Source organism: Mesoplodon mirus (assembly GCF_964341445.2).
Source record: "Mesoplodon mirus genome assembly, chromosome: 3".
Lineage (NCBI taxonomy): Eukaryota > Metazoa > Chordata > Mammalia > Artiodactyla > Ziphiidae > Mesoplodon > Mesoplodon mirus.
This window is the reverse complement of record NC_138978.1, coordinates 110,917,336-110,933,699: the sequence shown is the minus strand read 5'-3', so window position 1 is coordinate 110,933,699 and position 16,364 is coordinate 110,917,336. Positions and strand designations below refer to the sequence as shown.

Below are 16,364 nucleotides of genomic sequence, written 5' to 3'. Positions count from 1 at the left end.
CAGTTCCAGGGCACGGGGGAGACCAAAGCCAACTGAAGCTGCTTATGTATAGAATGGCTAAAGAGGAATCAGCAGCAGCAGCAGCAGGAATACACAGATGTAACCAGGAGTTTTGCGGAAAAGAATAAAGTAGCAGGACTGCAGCGGGAGGGAGATGTGTGACCAAGTGAGAGGTTTTTTTAAAATCAGACATACTAGAGCATGTTGATTTGCAAATGATGATAATTCTGTAGGAAGAGACAACTTATGATGCAGGAGAAGGGAGCCTGATGGCAGGATAGCAAAGTGTTAAAGAAGGTGAGAGAACATGACATTTGGGGCAGACCCTGAGAGGCAGATTTGACCTCGGATGTGAGTAGGGTCACCTCATCCACAGTGACAGGAGAGAGGAGAAAGTATACAGATACATGGTATTGGGGAGGTGAGTGAGTGTGATGGCAAAGGAGTGGATATAATGATAAGAATATAAAATCCATTCCAGAGAAACAGGAAAGCAAAACAAGAAAGGGTGACTGATTGTCTGATTGTTTAAAGTGACAGTGTCCATTGATTAGAGGTCTCAAGAAGGTCAAATAATTGCTTGACAGATATGATAGAGTAATAAGCTAGAAGAATAGGAAGTAGTGATCTAGAGAGGGGAGCTTGAAACAGAGATTTGGAAAGTGGTAAAATTATTGGTGTTGCCAAGGGCAAAGATGTGACCATGGGAGTTTCTGAGATGGAGAGGAGGAAAAGATGAAGAAAGAGGGCGATGGAAAAATCAGAGCAGACAGGGTGTTGGATGGGTCATCCAGGGGATGTCACCAAAAGCCATGAAGTGGAAGACCATCCAAGGTGTCAAGATCTGCAATGAATCAAGGGAATGATTGAGAAGGTCAGTAAATGACAACTACTTGGAGATGTCATAGGTAAAACAGTACAATGTCATGAGATTCAAAGGAATGGGAGTGTTTGAAGGAGGAAAAAATTTGTTTTGAAACAAGAGGGACACCTACGGCACCCCTACACGCTGAAATACTTGAGCTAATAAGAGACAATAATGTGATTCCACTATAAGTGGTAAATTAAATTTTGATATAAACAATAAAGTTTAAAGAAGTTCAGAGTAGGAAGAGATTAACACAAGCAGTGAGGAAAACTTTATGGGAGAGGTGGTCTTAAAGAATAAATACAATTGCATAGATTTTAAAGTTTAAGATTGGATCACCTGAGACAAGCCTCATTTCGCTTGAGGAAACTGAAACCTAGAGAAAGTCAAGCAACATCTAAAATCATACAGCAAATTTGGGACCGCGCCAGAGCCAGAAAATGAGTTTTTGACTCAGAATTCTCTATAGTTTACTACACTACCCTGCAGATGTAGGGAAGAGAAAAGAGTATTTTATACAAAAAGAAAAAAAAAAAGAATGTGTTCAAAAGCTTGAGTAGAAATGAACTGGAAGCCATTGTAAGTAGATCAGAGTATTCTTATTTGGTAATAGTACAAGAAATGTTTGGGAAATAAAAGAGAGTCAGAGGAGGTTTGGATTTGGTGAAATAAAACTGAACTTGTCAGCATTCGCTATGATAACACTGCATAAATCCTATAGTGGCTAAGCAACCAGTTTTGGGGGCTGTGAACTGACTGTGCAGCCTGCAGGCAGCACGTGCTGGAATCGGCACCAGGCCCCTGAGATCTTTCTCTTCCCAGCCCCACATTCAATGACACCACGTTGAGAGTGTGAGTCAGCCACCGTGAGAAATCAGCAAATGCCACACACTTGCAAAGTGTACCAACCAGGTCGGTTTTTCTCCGCGGAGGCAGTTGTTAAGCTTTTTTTCAGCACACCCGCGGCTGCAGGCAGAGCTCAGGTGTATTCCGCTCCCGTGCTGAAGGAGCCTCACCCTCTGTGGCTGGCTGTCCTCAGGACACAGGGTCAGAGCTCAGGAGAGGTGAATCAGGAGGATCAAGAGAGATGGATTGCGGGCTGCCGCTCTCAGCCTCTGCTCAGAACTGGCGCAGCCGCTGCCACGTACATTTATGGTCAAAGCAAGCCCTAAGGCTGAGCTCAGAGTCAACGGGGCAGAGAAATACGCTCCATCTACAGGGAAGCCGTGCTCAGAGATAAAGTAAATAAAGCTATGCTCTGAGATGAGGCAAAAAACCAAAACCAAAACATTGTTGTGCATAAATACCACAGCTGACCTCAGCATAGAAACAGGGAACCATGACTTGTTCTTCAGTTGTGTCGGATTCAGCCGTAATTTCAGATGATTCCACTAGTTGGACCATCCCAGTTGTTTAAAGTTTGTTTGTTTGTTTGTTTGTTTGTTTATGGCTGCATTGGGTCTTAGTTGCAGCACACATGATCTTTCCTTGTAGCACATGAGCTCTTCGTTGTGGTGCCCGGGCTTCTTTCTAGTTGTGGCGTGTGGGTTTCCTCTCTCTGGTTGTGGTGTGAAGGCTCCAGGGCACGTGGGCTCTGTAGTTGTGGCACACAGGTTCCAGAGCGCATGGGCTCTCTAGTTGAGGCTCGCGAGCTCAGTAGTTGAGGCGGGTGGGCTTAGTTGCCCCATGGCATGTGGGATCTTAGTTCCCTGATCAGGTATTGAACCCGTTTCCCTGCATTGTAAGGCAGATTCTTTACCACTGGACCACCAGGGAAGTCCCCCAGTTGTTAAGTATTAAAATACTTCTGTATCAGCTGGTGACCAGCTGCTGTTCCAAGCCCCTCAAGTACTCCCTCCTCCACCCCCCATCCCTAGGGAAGCCCTGGGTAGGCTTCAGTGGATAATAATCCGTCTATTATGGGAGGCAGTATGGTATACAGCAGAGCTAAGGCTCTACCTGACTCCTTATATAATAGCTTATGACATATATATAATGACATATATATAATATGACTTAAATAATAATTTATGTAAGTCTCTACCTGACTCCTCATATAATAACTATGTTACAGTGGGCATGCTCTTTAACCCCTCTATATATTCCTGTTTCCTCTTCTGTAAAGGGGGTATAATGGTATATACATTATAAGGTTGTGAGGATTAAATTAATTAGTATATGTAAAATGCTTACAGCAGTGCCTGGCACATGAGAAACTCCATATCAGTATTTACTATTAATAATAATAGTATGAGAGATTATTTGATACCCATTAGACTGGTAAAATGCATTCATATAAGACAGTAATATGCATATGCTAAGAATACAAGCAAAAAGACACATCAAGACATTAGAATGGTTGCCTATGTAGGCAGTAGTGACCAAAGAGAATAAATACATTAGAACACTGATCACTGAGCTCCATCCCCAGAGATTCTGATTCTGTTCTCGTCTGAAATACAGCTTATTTGGTACATGGGTAGGGAATCTCTATTTTACCAGAGTCAGCCCAGGGGATTATGAAGCACAGGTGAATTTGGGACACACTGGGTAGTTGTCTAGGAAAAACTCACTACTCATATGGAACACTTCTGTGACCAGATATTCATGTTTTTTTCTCACACCAAGCAATTCGGCAACACCAGCTGAGTGTCCTACAATTCAATTCTGACACTAACCAGAGTTAGCACAGACACTACAGGTTAAGGGCTCAGTCTCACAAGGCTGCCCACCACCCACTTCAGATGCCACCCACAGGTACAGGTTGTCACTTGTGCTTCTGACCAATCAGCTATAAATTGTGGTTCCGATGACCTCCTATTATGGTTCCATAATTTACTAGAACAGTTCACAGAACTCATATATTATTATATAATAGGCGACATGATAAATGGCAGAGATGAATAGCCAGAGGAAGAGGTACACAGGGCAAGGTCTGGAAGGGTTTAGCATGGTAGCTTCTGTCCCTGTGGTGTTGTGGTGCACCACCCTCCCAGCCTGTGGATGTGCTTACCAACTCGGAAGCTCTCCGAACTCTGTGCTGTAGGGACTTTTGTGGAGACTTCATCATATAGGCATGATTAACTCCATCTCCATGTCCCCTCTCCTTCCCAGAAGATGGGGAGTGCTGAAAATTCCAAGCTTCTAATCGTGGCTTGGTGTTCCTGATGACCAGCCCCCATCCTGAAGCTATCCAGGAGCCCACCAAGAGTCACTTCATTCAGGTCAAAAGACACACCTATCACCCAGGAATTTCCAAGGGATTTAGGAGCTCTGTGTCAGGAATCAGGGTCAAAGACCAAATATTTAAAGATACTCCTAACCCTCTTATCACTTAGGAAATCACAAGGGATTTAGGAGTGCCATGCCAGGAACCAGGGGCAGAGATGAATATACATTTTCTATTATCTTATACTATCAGGAGTGTGATCCTTGTGGAATCTGACACACCTGGGTATACGTCCCACCTTGCCACTTTTCAGTTTCCAGGACAAGTTTTTTTAGCTTCAGTTTCCTCATCTGTAGAAAAGAGATACTACTGTTATATTAGTCAGGACTCTTCAATTTGAGAACTGAAACTCAAACCCATTGAACAACAACAAAAAAGCCAGTGGGTGGGGTGGTGTTTATTGATGCTCAAAAGCAAACCACAGAAAAGTGACTATGGTACTAGCCCAGGGATGACTGGATGCAGACACTCAAGCTTTTCAGGGCAGTGTTTGTGTCTGATTGTCTGTCTCTCTGGGCATCCTCCCCACCTCTGTGTTGTCACATCCTTACTTGTCCCTGTTTCAGGGGTCCCCAACCCTCTGTTAGGAACCGGGCCGCACAGCAGGAGGTGAGTGGCGGGCAAGCGAGTGAAGCTTCATCTGTCGCTCCCCATCGCTCACATTACTGCCTGACCATCCCCCCACCCCCACCACCGCTGTCCATGGAAAAATTGTCTTTCACAAAACCGGTCCCTGGTGCCAAAAAATTAGGAACTGCTGCCCTGTTTGGTTTTATCCTCTCCTACAAAGAACAGGCTATGTCCATGTGGCAGGGACATGATCAGAGAGGTCCAAGGTTCTGATTCTTCCAGACCCATAACCCAATGGACAAGATGGGATCATCCTGGTCAGCTTCAGGAAACATCCAGGTGAAGGGCCTGTGTTGGCTTTGCGTGGGTTGTGTACCATCCTGGTGGGGCCAGGGATGTTGTGGCACTAGAAGTATGTGTGCTAGGAGTGGGTGTGGAGGTGGGCAATGGGGAGAATGCTCAGCACACAAAGATTACAATTACCATTACCTTCAGCTCAGAGGACTTTATGAGAACTAAGTGAGATGCTATATGTAAAAACATGCATGTGGTGCTTGCAGACAGTGGACACTCAAATATTGGTTCCCTTCCCTTTCCTCTCTTGATGACTTAAATTCAAGAAAGGATGTTTAAATATGCTGATCTAAAACACAATTCTTATTAACCCCCCTGGATATTTGGAGAAATACATAAAATTGCAGCTGTGTAGATTATCTACTTTTGCTCCCTCCTTCACCAAACTAAGTGATCTGGGGATTTGATTCCTTGGCTTAATTTATCTATGATTACTACACCACTTTTTCGAACTATAAATTTACTAGTTGAAACAAATTCTTAAGATTTTTTTCCTCATTAGTTTTAAGAAATCTTTGAGAGTCAACATTTTATTGAACTGTACCTTGTTGATTTACAGACAAGTCACTCTATTTCTTAGCATCTGATTTTTCTCATTTATTGAAAAAAAGGTGATGCTAATAGCATCTGCCCTGCCTATCTCATAGGATTGTTGTGAAGACTGATTTTAGGTAAAATCTCTTTGTAAAATGCAAAGATAGAACACTAGAATTAATAAAAAGTCTTTATTCCTGTAAATAAGCTCTTTAAGAAGGAAAGAAGAAAATTTCCCAAGTTGGTTCTATGTTCTTCTATGCTCTGGTATGATCTTGAATGTCTTTGGAAGCAACATCCACATGGTGTAATTTCAATGTTCTCTCTAACAGAACCAGAATCATGTGTGCCTCTGAAAATCCCAACCCAGTCACTGCTGCAGGATGTGGCAGGACAAGCAAGAAAAGAGAAAGTGAGGCTACCTCACTATTTGCTGAGTTCCAAGACCAAGTCTCAACCTCTCAAACAGGTAAAACAGACATGGGAAGAAATTTCCCAGAGCCAGTTAGCATTTTATGTATTCCTGGTTGAGGCTATTGATTTTCAGCCACTGTGTACTACTATTTAATATAAGAACCATCTCAACATGAATCCCTTCAGGTCACACAGAGATAAACCAGGGCAGTGCTTTGCTGGAGCCAGCTTATATACACTCATGAGAGAAACTTTATGAGCCAGCTGTTAAACCGTCACTAGCTTGCATTCAGCCATGCTGGGAGTTCTTATGCCATAGAAATTGGCAAATGCTACTGATAAAGGCTCTTTTCTGAGAGCCAGTTTACCAGCACACTGTTGGCTGAGGGGATCATTGGGCACTCTTCTCATGACTCTTAGGATAAAATCCAGATGACCTAGCATGACTCCAAGGCATGGCTCCATTTGCTTCTCTACCCTCACCTTGTCTCAAACTCACTACACTTCACCCATTGTGGACTTCTCTTAGTTCTTTAAAAGCACCAAGCTCCTTCCTCAGAGCCTCTAAGATTAAGATTTCATCTCAGTTCTGTTGTAAAGGTTCCCTCAAGCCCACCAATCAAGCTTTGGTAGTTATCCTTTAGAAATTTCATGGCACACTGTTCATTACCATCAGAGAAGGTATTGCACTGTATATAAGCGACATGTGATAGAAGTGCGTCTCAAACTTTAATGTGCATGTGAGTTATTTGGGGACTTTGTTAAAATATAGATTCTGACTTATTGGCTCTGGTGTGGGGCCCGAGATTCTGCAGTTTTAACAGGCTACCAGATGAGGTCAGGAAATAACAGCTTAGGGCAATAGTTCTCAAAGCAAGATTACCTGACTGGCAGCATTGGCAACACCTGAGAACTTGTTATAAATGCAAATTCATGAGCCCCATCCCAGATGTACTGATGGAGAAACTCTGGGGTTGGAGTCAGCAATTTGTGTCTTAAGGAGTCCTCAGTAGACTGTGCTCCTCTCCAGAGCAGGTTTTCTTTATCTTTGTAGACACTTCCCCTCCCCACCTACCTACTCTCTACTCCACCCCATCCCAGACTTACTAATGGAGAAACTCTGGGAGTGGAGTCAGCAGTTGGTGTCTCAACCAGTCCTCCAGGTGATTCTGATGGGAGCTAAAGTTTGATCATCACTGGCACAGAAGAAAGAGTACAAACTTTAGAATCAGGCAAACTTGAGTTTGAAACTTTGCCACGTAACACTTGAGCAAGTTATCTGTCTTTCAGTTCTCTGAACTTGAGCTTCTTTATCCTTAAAACAGAGCCTAAAATACTTCCTTACAGTGCTGTGGTAATGATTACATAGACCATAAATGTTCATTTCCTCTCCCAACCAAACAGTTATTTTTTTCTGGTGGCAGAGCCTTTTCTTAAAATTGAAATATAGTTGACATACAATATTATGTTAGTTTCAGGTGTACTACATAGAGATTTGACATTTGCATACATTATGAAATGATCACCACCATAAGTCTAGTAACCTTCTGTCCCATACAAAGTTAGTACAATATTACTGACCACATTCCTTATATTACATCCCTGTGCCTTATTTATTCTATAACTGGATGTTTGTACCTCTTAATCCCCTTCACCTATTTCGTCCCCCCTAATCTCCTCCCTTCTGGCAACCACCCATTTGTCCTCGTATCTATGAGTCTGTTTTCATTTTGTTTTGATTGTTTTGTTTTATAGACTCCACATATAAGTGAGATCACAAAGTATTGCCTTTTTATAAAATTATTTCACTTAGTATAATTCCCTCTAGATCCATCCATGTTGTTGCAAATGACAAGATTTCTTTTTTTATGGCTGAGTAATATTCTGTATACACATACACACACACACACACACACACATATTTCACATCCTCTTTATCCGTTCATCTATCGATGGGCATTTAAACATACATGTTGCTTCCATACCTCGGCTATTGTAAACAATTCTGCAATGAATATTGGTGTGGATATATTCTTTCTAATTAGTATATTTGTTTTCTTCAGGTAAATACCCAGAAGTGAAATTGCTGGATCATATGGTAGTTTCTGTTAATTTTTTGAGGACCTTTCATACTGTTTTCCATAATGGCTACACCAGTTTACAATCCCATCAACAGTGCATGAGGGTTCCCTTTTCTCCACATCCTCGCCAACACTTGTTATTTGTTGTCTTTTCAGTGATAGCCATTCTGATAGGCGTGAGGCAGTATCTCACTGTGGGTTTTTTTGTTTGTTTTTTTTTTTTTTTGCGGTATGCAGGCCTCTCACTGTTGTGGCCTCTCCCGTTGTGGAGCACAGGCTCCGGATGCGCAGGCTCAGCGGCCATGGCTCACAGTCCCAGCCGCTCTGCGGCATGTGGGATCCTCCCGGACCGGGGCACGAACCCGTGTCACCTGCATCAGCAGGCGGACTCTCAAACACTGCACCACCAGGGAAGCCCCTCACTGTGGTTTTGATTGGCATTTACCTGCTGATTAGTTACTGCTGAGCATCTTTTCATGTGTCTGTTGGCCATCTGTATGTCTTCTTTGAAAAAAGTCTATTGAGGTCCTCTGGCCAGGTTTTAATTGGGTTGTTTGGCTTTTTGGTGTTGTGTTGTTTGAGTTTTTTGTGTGTTTTTATGCTAAGCATCTGTTCATGTTGTCTGTTGGCCATCTTTATGTCTTTGATAAAAGTCTTACTCAGGTCCTCTGACCATTTTTTAATTGGGTTGTTTGGTTTTTTGATGTTAAGCTGTTTGAGTTTTTTTGTATATTTTGGTTATTAACCCCTTATCAGATATATCGTTTGCAAATATCTTTTCCCATTCAGTAGTCTGCCTTTCCATTTTGTTGATAGTTTCCTTCATGGTGCAAAAAGTTTTTTAACTTGATGTAGTCTCATTTGTTTATTTTTGCCTTTGTTTCCCTTGTGTGAGGAAACAGATCCAAAAAAAGTTACTAAGATTGATGGCAAAGAGCGTACTGCTTATGTTTTATTCTAGTTTTATGCTTTCAGGTCTTACATTTAAGTATTGAATTCATTTTGAGTATTTTTGTATATGGTGTGAGAAAGTAGTCCAGTTTGATTATTTTGCGTGGAGCTTTCCTGTTTTCCCAACACCATTTATTGAAAAGGCTCTCTTTTCCCCATTGTAATTCTTGCCTCCTTTGTCATAGATTGACTAACCATAAAAGCATGGGTTCATTTCTGAGCTCTCTATTCTGTTCCATTGATCTATGTGTCTCTTTTTATGCCAGTACCATAGTGTTTTGATTACCATAGCTCTGTAGTGTAGTTTGAATTCAGAGAGCATGATACCTCCATCTCTGTTCTTTCTCAAAATTGCTTTTGTGTTTCATACAAATTTTAGAATTAAATCATCTAGTTATATTTGATCTGGTTCTGTGAAAATTGCCTTTGGTATTTTGATTGGGATTGCATCAAATCTGTAGATTGTATTGGATAGTATGGTCATTTTAACAATATTCTTTCAATCCATGAGTACAGTATGTCTTTCCATTTATTTGTGTCATCTTCAATTTCTTTCATCAGTGTCAAAGTTTTCAGAGTACAAGTCTTTTACCTCTTTGTTTACACTTATTCCTGGGTATTTTATTCTTTTTGACACAGTTGTAAATGGGATTGTTTATTTAATTTCTCTTTCTGATAGTTCATTATTAGTGTATAAAAATGCAACAGATACAGACATCTGTATATTAATTTTATAACATTCAAGTTCACTGAATTAAGTTATCAGTCCTAATAGTGTGTGATTTTTTTCTAGATTCTACCAGTAACATTTAATTATACTTGCTTTATCACATATCTATCCTTATATCTATCCATTAATCCATCTTGTTTTGGGTGCACTTCAAAGTAAATTGCAGAGATTACTACATTTATCCCTAAATATTCTAACATACATATCACTAAGTAGAGTTCAATATTTGTTTATATTTTTCCTTTGATCTATAATATACATACATACAATAAAATGCACAAATTTTAAGCATGTATTTGTTGAGTTTTGATAAATGCATATAGTCATGTAACTCAAATTCTTATTAAGATATGGATTAATACCAAGTTCTAATAGTTTTTTGGTAACATCTTTAGGATTCTTTATATATAGTATCATTTTGTCTGCAAATAGTGACAGTTTAACTGCTTCCATTCCAATTTGGAGTCCTTTTATTTTGTTTTCTTGTCTGATTGCTGTGGCTAAAACTTCCATTACTATGTTGAATCAAAGTGGCAAGAGTGGGCATCCTTTTCTTGTTCCTGATCTTAGAGGAAATGCTTTCAGCTTTTTATCATTGAGTATGATGTTAACTGTGGGCTTGTTATATATGGCCTTTATTATGTTGAGGCATGTTCCCTCTATACTCACTCTGTTAAGAGTTTTTATCATAAACGTAGATGTTGAATTTTGCCAAAAGCTTTTTTGCATCTTTTGAGATGATCATATAATTTGATATACCACTTGATCATGATGTTTAAGTGTTTTAATGTATTTCTGAATATGGTTTCCCAATACTTTATTGAAGATTTTTGTGTCTATGTTTATCAGTGATATTGATATATAATTTTCTTTTTGTGGTATCTTTTTCTGATTTTGGCATCAGATTTATGCCAGCCTCATAGAATGAGTTCAGAAGCATTCCTTTCACTTTAATTTTTTGGAATAGTTTGAGAATGATAGGTGCTACCTCTTCTTTAAATGTGTGGTAGAATTCACCTGTGAAGCCATCTATTCCTGGACTTTTGTTGGGATTTTTTAAATTACTGATTAAGTTTCATTACTGGTAATCAATCTGTTCATATTTTTTATTTCTTCTTAATTCAGTCTTAGGAGATTATGTTTCTAGAAATTTATCCATTTCTTCTAGGTTGTCCATTTTATTGGCATATAATTGTTTGTAGTAATCTCTCATGGTCCTTTTTATTTCTGTGGTGTTGGTTGTAACTTTTCTTTCATTTCTGATTTTATTTCTTAGGGTGCTCTCTCTTTTCTTGATGAGTCTGGCTAAAGGCTTGTTTTGTTTATCTTTTCAAAGAACTAGCTCTTAGTTTCATTGGTCTTTGTATTGGTTTTTTGGTCTATATTTCACTTATTTCCATTCTCATCTTTATTATTTCTTTCCTTCTCCTAACTTTGGGTTTTGTTTATTCTTTTCTTTCTACTTCCTTTAGATGTAAGGTTATGTTGTTTATTTGGGATTTTTCTTATTTCCTGAGGTAAGCTTGTATTGCTATAAACTTCCCTCTTAGAATGGCTTTTGCTGTGTCCCATAGGTTTGGATCATTGTGTGGTTGTTATCTGTCTTTAGGTATTTTTTCCTGTTTGATTTCTGCAGTGATCCATTAGTTGTTTAGTAGCATGTTGTTTAACCTCTACATGTTTGTGTTTTCTTTTTTTTTTTATTAGTTTCTGCTTTATAACAAAGTGAATCAGTCATATATATACATCTGTTCCCACATCCTTTCCCTCATGCATCTCCCTCCCTCCCACCCTCCCCATCCCACCCCTCCAGGCGGTCACAAAGCACCGAGCTGATCTCCCTGTGCTCTGCGGCTGCTTCCCACTATCTATCTACCTTACGTTTGGTAGTGTATATATGTCCATGCCTCTCTTTCGCTTTGTCACAGCTTACCCTTCCCCCTCCCCATATCCTCAAGTCCATTCTCAAGTAGGTCTGTGTCTTTATTCCCGTTTTACCCCTAGGTTCTTCATGACATTTCTTTTAAATTCCATATATATGTGTTAGCATACGGTATTTGTCTTTCTCTTTCTGACTTACTTCACTCTGTATGACAGACTCTAGGTCTATCCACCTCATTACAAATAGCTCAGTTTCGTTTCTTTTTATGGCTGAGTAATACTCCATTGTATGTATGTGCCACATCTTCTTTATCCATTCATCTGATGATGGACACCTAGGTTGTTTCCATCTCCGGGCTATTGTGAATAGAGCTGCAATGAACATTTTGGTACATGTCTCTTTTTGAATTATGGTTTTCTCAGGGTATATGCCTAGTAGTGGGATTGCTGGATCATATAGTAGTTCTATTTGTAGTTTTTTAAGGAACCTCCATACTGTTCTCCATAGTGGCTGTACCAATTCACATTCCCACCAGCAGTGCAAGAGTGTTCCCTTTTCTCCACACCCTCTCCAGCATTTATTGTTTCTAGATTTCTTGATGATGGCCATTCTGAGATGATATCTCATTGTAGTTTTGATTTGCATTTCTCTAATAATTAATGATGTTGAGCATTCTTTCATGTGTTTGTTGGCAGTCTGTATATCTTCTTTGGAGAAATGCCTATTTAAGCCTTCTGCCCATTTTTGGATTGGGTTGTTTGTTTTTTTGCTATTGAGCTGCATGAGCTGTTTATAAATTTTGGAGATTAATCCTTTGTCAGTTGCTTCATTTGCAAATATTTTCTCCCATTCTGAGGGTTGTCTTTTGGTCTACTTTATGGTTTCCTTTGCTGTGCAAAAGCTTTGAAGTTTCATTAGGTCCCATTTGTTTATCTTTGTTTTTATTTCCATTTTTCTAGGAGGTGGGTCCAAAAGGATCTTGCTGTGATTTATGTCATGGAGTGTTCTACCTATGTTTTCCTCTAAGAGTTTGATAGTTTCTGGCCTTACATTTAGGTCTTTAATCCATTTTGAGCTTATTTTTGTGTATGGTGTTAGGGAGTGATCTAATCTCATACTTTTACATGTCCCTGTCCAGTTTTCCCAGCACCACTTATTGAAGAGACTGTCCTTTCTCCACTGTACATTCCTGCCTCCTTTATCAAAGATAAGGTGACCATATGTCCGTGGGTTTAACTCTGGGCTTTCTATCCTGTTCCATTGATCTATCTTTCTGTTTTCGTGCCAGTACCATACTGTCTTGATTACTGTAGCTTTGTAGTATAGTCTGAAGTCAGGGAGCCTGATTCCTCCAGCTCCATTTTTCGTTCTCAAGATTGCTTTGGCTATTCGGGGTCTTTTGTGTTTCCATACAAATTGTGAAATTTTTTGTTCTAGTTCTGTGAAAAATGCCAGTGGTAGTTTGATAGGGATTGCATTGAATCTGTAGATTGCTTTGGGTAGTAGAGTCATTTTCACAATATTGATTCTTCCAATCCAGGAGCATGGTATATCTCTCCATCTATTTGTATCATCTTTAATTTCTTTCATCAGTGTCTTATAATTTTCTGCATACAGGTCTTTTGTCTCCTTAGGTAGGTTTATTCCTAGATATTTTATTCTTTTTGTTGCAATGGTCAATGGAAGTGTTTTCTTAAATTCACTTTCAGATTTTTCATCATTAGTGTACAGGAATGCCAGAGATTTCTGTGCATTAATTTTGTATCCTGCTACTTTACCAAATTCATTGATTAGCTCTAGTAGTTTTTCGGTAGCATCTTTAGGATTCTCTGTGTATAGTATCATGTCATCTGCAAACAGTGACAGCTTTACTTCTTCTTTTCCAATTTGGATTCCTTTTATTTCCTTTTCTTCTCTGATTGCTGTGGCTAAAACTTCCAAAACTATGTTGAATAATAGTGGTGAGAGTGGGCAGCCTTGTCTTGTTCCTGATCTTAGTGGAAATGGTTTCAGTTTTTCACCATTGAGGACAATGTTGGCTGTGGGTTTGTCATATATGGCCTTTATTATGTTGAGGAAAGTTCCCCCTATGCCTACTTTCTGCAGGGTTTTTATCATAAATCAGTGTTGAATTTTGTCAAAAGCTTTCTCTGCATCTATTGAGATGATCATATGGTTTTTCTCCTTCAACTTGTTAATATGGTGTATCACATTGATTGATTTGTGTATATTGAAGAATCCTTGCATTCCTGGAATAAACCCCACTTGATCATGGTGTATGATCCTTTTAATGTGCTGTTGGATTCTCTTTGCTAGTATTTAGTTGAGGATTTTTGCATCTATGTTCATCAGTGATATTGGCCTGTAGTTTTCTTTCTTTGTGACATCCTTGCCTGGTTTTGGTATCAAGGTGATGGTGGCCTCGTAGAATGTGTTTGGGAGTGTTCCTTCCTCTGAAATTGTTTGGAAGAGTTTGAGAAGGATAGGTGTTAGCTCTTCTGTAAATGTTTGATAGAATTCATCTGTGAAGCCATCTGGTCCTGGGCTTTTGTTTGTTGGAAGATTTTTAATCACAGTTTCAATTTCAGTGCTTGTGATTGGTCTCTTCATATTTTCTATTTCTTCCTGATTCAGTTTTGGCAGATTGTGCATTTCTAAGAATTTGTCCATTTCTTCCAGGTTGTCCATCTTATTGGCATAGAGTTGCTTGTAGTAATCTCTCATGATCTTTTGTATTTCTGCAGTGTCAGTTGTTACTTCTCCTTTTTCATTTCTAATTCTATTGATTTGAGTCTTCTCCCTTTTTTTCTTGATGAGTCTGGCTAATGGTTTGTCTATTTTGTTTATCTTCTCAAAGAACCAGCTTTTAGTTTTATTGATCTTTGCTATCGTTTCCTTCATTTCTTTTTCATTTATTTCTGATCTGATCTTTATGATTTCTTTCCTTCTGCTAGCTTTGGGGGTTTTTTGTTCTTCTTTCTCTAATTGCTTTAGGTGCAGGGTCAGCTTGTTTACTCGAGATGTTTCCTGTTTCTTAAGGTGGGATTGTATTGCTATAAACTTCCCCCTTAGAACTGCTTTTGCTGCGTCCCATAGGTTTTGGGTCATCGTGTCTCCATTGTCATTTGTTTCTAGGTATTTTTTAATTTCCTCTTTGATTTCTTCAGTGATCACTTCGTTATTGAGTAGTGTATTGTTTAGCCTCCATGTGTTTGTATTTTTTACAGATCTTTTCCTGTAATTGATGTCTAGTCTCATAGCATTGTGGTCGGAAAAGATCGTTGATACAATTTCAATTTTCTTCAATTTACCAAGGCTTGATTTGTGACCCAAGATATGATCTATCCTGGAGAATGTTCCATGAGCACTTGAGAAAAATGTGTATTCTGTTGTTTTTGGATGAAATGTCCTATAAATATCAATTAAGTCCATCTTGTTTAATGTATCATTTAAAGCTTGTGTTTCCTTATTTATTTTCATTTTGGATGATCTATCCATTGGTGAAAGTGGGGTGTTAAAGTCCCCTACTATGATTGTGTTACTGTCGATTTCCCCTTTTATGGCTGTTAGTATTTGCCTTATGTATTGAGGTGCTCCTATGGCTGGATCTTGTCTTTCTGGTGGACAGGTCCACGTCTGGTGGTGTGTTTTGGGGTGCCTGTGGCCTTATTATGTTTTTAGGCAGCCTCTCTGTTAATGGGTGGGGTTGTGTTCCTGCCTTGCTAGTTGCTTGGCATAGGGTGACCAGCACTGTAGCTTGCTGGTCGTTGACTGAAGCTGGGTGCTGGTGTTGAGCTGGAGATCTCTGGGAGATTTTCGCCGCTTGATATTATGTGGAGCTGGGAGGTCTCTTGTGGATCCGTGTCCTGAAGTTGGCTCTCCCACTTCAGAAGCACAGCACTGACTCCTGGCTGCAGCACCAAGAGCCTTTCATCTACCCGGCAGAGGTGCTGGAGAATCGCCAAAGATGCAGCTAGCCAAAGGTGGTCTGTGGGTATCTTCACCTGCACCTAGGAGCTGTCCCTGGAATCTTCACCAGCTGTCTTCGAGTACCATCTCATCCCCAAAATCCAGTGAGGGTGCAGGGAGTCGGGTGTGGACCCTGATGCTACAGCAGGTCTCTGAAGTACAGGCTTCTCCTCCAGGTGATTCTTATACACTCTCGACTACCCCCGGTCAGGGTACTCGGCCGTGCGGCAGCCAGTCACCCCATGCAGCAACCCCGGCTTCCAGCCCATGTTTGTGTTTTCTGCCGTTTTTTCATGGTAGTTGATTTCTAATCTCATAGTGTTGTGGTTGGAAAAGATGCTTGATATGATTTCAGTCTTCTCAATTTCATTAAGACTTGTTTTGTGGCCTATTATGTGATCTATCGTGGAGAATGTTCCATGTACACTTGAAAAGAATGTGTATTCTACTGTTCAGGGATAAAATGTTCTGTATGTATCTATTAAGTCCATCCACTATAACTTTTCATATAGGCCAGTGTTTCCTTATTTATTTTCTGTCTGGATGATCTGTCTGTTGATGTAAGTGGGGTATTAAAGTTGCCTACTATTATTATATATTATTATGTAACTGTGAATTTCTCCCTTTATGTCTGTTAATATTTGTTTATGTATTTAGGTGCTCCTATGTTGTGTTCATATGTATTTACAATTGTTATATCTTCTTGTTGGATTGATCCCTTCATCATTATATAATGTCCTTCTGTGTCTCTTGTTACAGTCTTTGTTATAATATCTACTTTT

The 16,364-nt window shown here is 39.7% G+C and overlaps 1 protein-coding gene across 1 annotated transcript in view; it reads left to right on the top strand.

The window, feature by feature from the left end:
* SPAG17 (sperm associated antigen 17) overlaps window positions 1-16,364 on the top strand; it is a gene marked incomplete at its 5' end in the record, with an annotated part of 221,964 nt that overhangs the window by 182,167 nt on the left and 23,433 nt on the right. The window contains one exon of the mRNA XM_082615114.1: window positions 5,888-6,024. Within this exon, the coding sequence (XP_082471240.1) occupies window positions 5,888-6,024 (137 nt within the window). The remainder of the gene's footprint in view (window positions 1-5,887; window positions 6,025-16,364) is intronic.